Source organism: Chiloscyllium plagiosum, chromosome 4 (assembly GCF_004010195.1).
Source record: "Chiloscyllium plagiosum isolate BGI_BamShark_2017 chromosome 4, ASM401019v2, whole genome shotgun sequence".
Taxonomy (NCBI): Eukaryota; Metazoa; Chordata; class Chondrichthyes; order Orectolobiformes; family Hemiscylliidae; genus Chiloscyllium; species Chiloscyllium plagiosum.
The window spans coordinates 18,158,508-18,164,268 of record NC_057713.1 but is presented as its reverse complement, the minus strand read 5'-3'; the positions used below and the strand labels follow the sequence as shown (position 1 = coordinate 18,164,268).

The 5,761-nt window shown below is 42.9% G+C and overlaps 1 protein-coding gene across 1 annotated transcript in view; it reads right to left on the bottom strand.

The window, feature by feature from the left end:
- Positions 1-4,087, bottom strand: part of chrac1 (chromatin accessibility complex subunit 1) — an 11,793-nt gene extending 7,706 nt beyond the window's left edge. The window contains exons 1-2 of the mRNA XM_043687789.1: positions 3,829-4,087; positions 2,640-2,763 (exon numbers count right to left, since the gene is read on the bottom strand). Of these exons, the coding sequence (XP_043543724.1) occupies positions 2,640-2,763; positions 3,829-4,008 (304 nt within the window). The 5' untranslated portion in view covers positions 4,009-4,087. The remainder of the gene's footprint in view (positions 1-2,639; positions 2,764-3,828) is intronic.
- Positions 4,088-5,761: the final 1,674 nt, after the last annotated feature.

The following is a 5,761-nucleotide window of genomic DNA, read 5'->3' as shown; positions in this document are numbered from 1 at the left end:
GATCTCTTTCCTCACTATCTCCCTGGGTCCCACCCCCCCACCTTACTAGTTTAAATCCTCCCAAGCAGTTCTAGCAAATTTCCCTGCCAGTATATTAGTCCCCTTCCAATTTAGGTGCAATCCGTCCTTCTTGTACAGGTCACTTCTACCCCAAAAGAGATTCCAATGATCCAAAAATGTGGATCATTCTCCCATACACCAGCTCCTCTGCCATGCATTCATCTGCTCTATCCTCCTATTCCTGCCCTCACTAACTCATAGCACTGAGAATAATCCAGATATTACTACCCTTGAGGACCTCCTTTTTAAATTTCTGCCTAACTCTCTGTAATCTCCCTTCAGAATCTCAACCTTTTCCCTTCCAATGTTGGTTCCAATGTGGACAATGACCTCCTACTGGCCCCTCGCCCCCGTGAGAACATTCTGCACCCTCTCTGAGACATCCTTGATCCTGGCACCAGGGAAACAACACACCATTCTGCTTTTTCTCTGCTGGCCACAGAAATGTCCGTCTGTACTTCTGCTTTCATGTAGACAATGAGATGGAAGTGAGTACATTGGTTTTGTAGAAATAGTATCCACCATTATCAAAGATTCCAAGTGCCAACAAGCTTCAAAAATAAAAGGTCAATAAAGAAACAACTGAACAATTTCCTCATGAGAAGCAAATGTAGCATCTGCAACTGAACTGAGCCAAACTACTGAATACAGAATGGTGAACAACCAGTTATGACAAATCTAAGTCACACGTTAGATGTGAAGGTGACTTGGAAAGGAATAAGTGGAAGTTGACCTCCCTACCGCCCAAAGACTAATCTTCACGTAGCACAATTGAAGAAATGAGCAAGTTTATTTCCCTATTAACTCAACCGTGGAGGGTAAATGAGAAATTGAAAACTAATCAATTAATTGAAGTAAGACAAAATTTAATTAGGGGGAGTTTGAGACCAAACATCCATGGAAACAAACAAACTTTGGTGCATACAATTCAGAGAAATAAGCAATTATTTAAGATTACGCAAAGATAAAAAAGTGTTTGCTCTAGTAGGGATAACATCCTATATGAAAGAAACACAAGGGATTAAAAATTCAGAACAGAAGCGCAGACCACCAGGAAAACAGGTCAAGGCAATTACTTTTTACACATCAAAGAAAATTATTGCAAGTCTGAAAATAACTTGTTTAGGAAACACTAATAACCTACAGCTGTCTGAATTTGTAATGTCAAGACTGGGAAAATGCTGTATGTGGAACTGTGATTTCTGAAAAGGTTCCTACTTGATTGAGCATAATAAGCATGACACTTTGTGATGATATCACAAAGACTTGGTGACATAGTAAAGTAGGATTTTGTGGGAGGTGGATGCAACTTCAGGCTTTTCGAATAAAATCTAGGAACACATTACTGCAGATGCTGGAATCTATGCTGAAACAACAAATGCTGGCGATCACAGCAGGTCATGCTTAAACACTTGCTCACTCTCCATGGATGCTGACTGACCCGCTGCGATTGCCAGCATTTGTGGTTTTCAGTGCAATAAAATACATCTGTTTATGCTACAAAGCTCTTCTAATTAGGCCAGAAGATGTCTACCGTTGCTTGCACAAGACAACGTAAGCCCCTAAAGAACTCATCATATTTGTACACAACAGAAAGGTGCGGTCCTTTCCCAGTCTGGCCTACAGTCAACTCCAAACACAGCAATGCAATTGACTCTTAAACTGCTCTCTAAAATGGCTTAACAGTGCACTCAGTTGTAGTGGAATTAGGGATGAGCAACAAATGTTGACCTTGCCATTAATGTCCACATCCCATACAACAATAAAGGGGGAGAAAAACAAATCCCCCTCAAGTCTTTTTTTTCAAAGAAAGAGACCCAGTCTGTCAATCCTTTCCTGATGTGTATAGTCACACACTTCTGGTATTAGCCTTGTCAATCTTCTCTGCACCCCCTCCATTTCTTTTTTATTCTTTTTATAATTCGGCAACCAGATTACTCTAACGTTGTTTGGCATAAGTTCACACGTGGTTATCACTCTAGGCTAATTCTGCAATGTTTTACAACTTGCGTTTTTACTCAGATTTCTTTGTTCCTCCCACTTAAAGACTTGCACCTTCTAAGACATGTGACCTTCCTATTCTTTCTTTCCACTAAAACATACGACATCAGATTTATCTGTTCGGAACTTTATTTGCCAAGTTCTTCTGCAAGTTTATTTATGTTCTTTTGAGATTTGTCAAACTAGTTTCAAAAGTAAAAGGAGGAGCAAATTAGTGCAGATGCTGGAATCTGTACTGAAAACAAAAAAAAAACTGGAAATCACAGCAGGTCAAGCTGCATCCTTGGAGAGAGAGCAAGCTAATGTTTCAAGTCTAGATGACTCTTCATCAGAGCTCTGCTTCAGCTTAGATGACAAAAAGTCATCTAAACTTGAAACATTAGCTTGCTCTGTCTTCACAGATGTTGCCTGACCTGTGATTCCCAGAATTTTTTGTTTCCAGTTTGAAAAAGTAAATGATGTAATTCAAATGTTCTCTACTTGATGTCATTCATTGTACTTAATGACCTTTCCATCACCTAAATGTCTCAGTGAAAGTCGTTTTAACCTGTTCATAATAGTTATTGAGATATACACACCAGCCAGAAACTGGAATGTTTCAGAGTTCTCCACACAGTCAGCCAGGTGATTGTATGTTAATTCCTTCTTTTCTGAACTGCTGCTTTTGTATGCACATGTGGCTAGGTGCTGCACAAATAATTCCTGAAATATAATAACAAGGAGTTCAACAGAAGCAAACTATTCAGATGCAGGAAATCTGAAATATAAGCAGTAAGTGCAGGAGAAATTCAGTAGATCTGATAGCAAACATGGAGAGAAAAACAGAGTTATGTTTCAAGTCTAACCACTGTTCTTTGGAAAAGTTTCCAGGGTTGAAGTGTTACAGTGCAGAAGGAAGCCATGCAGCCCATTATGTCTCCACCAGCTCACTAAATGAGAATTATTACAGATATAGAGTCACTTGACTCAAAACATTAATTGTTTCTCTCTCTGCCAAGACCTGCTGAGATTTTCCAGTACACTAACTTTATATCACCAAACAATATAACATGTACAACACCTTAGCAGGTCGCATACACTTAATGGTAAGGTCCTAGGGAGTGTTGCTGAACAAAGAGACCTTGGAGTGCAGTTTCATAGTTCATTGAAAGTGAAGTCACAGGCCGATAGGATAGTGAAGATGATGTTTGGTCTGCTTTCCTTTATTGGTCAGAATATGGAGTTCAGGAATTGGGAGGTCATCTTGTGGCTGTACAAGACATTGGTTAGGCCACTGTTGGAATTCTGGTCTCCTTCCTATCGGTAAGATGTTGTGAAACTTGAAAGGGTTCAGAAAAGATTTACAGTCTTTTCCCTGGGGTCGGGGAGTCCAGAACTAGAGGGCATAGGTTTAGGGTGAGAGGGGAAAGATATAAAAGAGACCTAAGGGGCAACTTTTTCACGCAGAGGGTGGTACGTGTATGGAATGAGCTGCCAGAGGATGTGGTGGAGGCTGGTACAATTATAACATTTAAGAGGCATTTGAATGAGTATATGAATAGGAAGGGTTTGGAGGGATATGAGCCGGGTGCTGGCAGGTGGGACTAGATTGGGTTGGGATATCTGGTCGGCATGGACGGGTTGGACCGAAGGGTCTGTTTCCATGTTGTACACCTTTATGACTGTGCACTTCATTATCTCGCCACCACACTCCCTCTCCTCCACCTCACCCCCTTCTCCCCTATTCCTCCCCGCTCCCCCCCCAATCCCGGGCCGGGCCCCGCTCACCGTGGCCTTGGCAGTGAGGAACAAGGCGTCCTGGTTGATACTCGAGACGTCGGGGCAACTCTTCATGATGAGTTTGACCCGGGAGAGGGGCAGTGCAGCGGGGGCGGAAGCCGAGCCCGGGGCGGGGAGGCTGGGCCGAGCCGGGAACCTCAGGCCCTCACGCCGCTTCACCGCCGCCATCTTACTCAGCACACACCACTGCCGGCAGTTTGGAGAGGGGAGTCTCGGTGGAATGGGGGAGCTGGACAGAGGTTCTTCACAACCTAAACCGGTTCTCATTAACATAATGTACAAATTATCTTCAAATATATAAAGATGTAGGCAATTCACTTCCAGAAATACCCCTCTACTGGCAAAGAAAATTATAACTTAGACAAAAATCCCCTCCTGCTGAGACAAACTTGGTCTCAACCATCCTGGATCATTCCACATGAAAAGGGGGGAGATGTGAAACACTGATTAAATATTTTCACGTAAATCTTGCTTTCTACAGGATATTTATCAGAATCGAATAGAGAATGAATGATCTATTTAATATAAAATGTTTTAAATCTGATGTTATGTGCTCCTTTGGATGCTATGTGTTTCACTGTTGACATCCACCCCCTCCTTCTGTTGATGTAGGTTTCCTCACAGATGGGATCAGACCCTCTTTCAGGGACATGTGGCTGGTGCTTATTGTTATCAATACATTAGTGTTATATTATTAGTAACAGTGAATCTTGCAAACTGTTTGAATTGTGTCGGACTTTGGCTCAATCTACCAACTTACTTTCTTCTATGTGTGAGCCCAGTCCTGCGTGTTCTTTAAATGAAGCAATAGGAGAAGATATTTGGTCTCATACTCTTAATTTATTTTAAACAGTAAGTGGATAAAGCATTCAGAGCTCTGGGTCTAAACCTTTTTGTCTCTGACAAACTACAAAGTGTGCCAGTTCAAAAAGTAAGACCCCGTTTTGTCCCTGACCCAGTCTTTTTATATAATAAAAAACGTCATACAATCACGGAGGTGGAATTATCTTCTGATTGGCTGTTAATCTGACTCCATTCTCCGTCTCCTCGCATTACCGGATGTCCGACCCCACGTGACCTTCTTTTGCCCACGAAACGGAGCATCACGTGACCTCCTCGCACTCTTCCGGGGCGCAAAATGGAACGTCACGTGACCCCCCTTCTGCGCGCGTTAAACAGCATCACCACAGACCTCCGAATGCCGAATACATTTACACTCGCAGCCAGCCTTCTATTTTACAAGTAAGCCATATTTTTACAAGTCCCCCTTTTGGTCTCATAAAAATGAGACCAACCAGTTCTATACATCACATTCACTCTCCGATGCATAGTCTTCCCTTCTTGCCAAAGCCATGGTTTCCGTCTCCATCTGTGAAGGCGGGGGAGCCTTCCCTTCAATTGCTGTGATAATTACCCCCTGCAGTCTGACCACATGGGATGTCCCCTCCACCCCCTTATAAGGTCCTGTCCACCTTGGCTCCGACCATTTCCGTTTGATCACTTTCAGCAGGACCCAGTCTGTGGTAGATGGCAGCTGGCTCTGTAGGGCCTCCTTTTCCGATCCAACCTGTTTGGAGAAAGCTGACACCAAAGCTGTTAGTTGATCATAGTAAGGTTTGTACCTTAGAGAGGCTCCTCCTCCCTCTAAGATCTGTATTCCAGCTCCCGGTCCCGGGAACTGCTGCCCTGTTGTTAGCTCGTACGGGGTAAACCCTGTGATAGAGTTTACTGAGCTTCTAATGGACAGTAAGGCTAAGGATAGGGCATCCACCCAACTTAACTTTGTTTGGGCACACACTTTTCCTATTTTTCCTTTTATGGACTGATTCATTCTTTCCAATTTTCCCTGTGACTGAGGATGGTACACTGTTCCAAACGCATGTTCCAGTCCTAAAGCTGCTTCAACTTCTTGCAGGTCTTT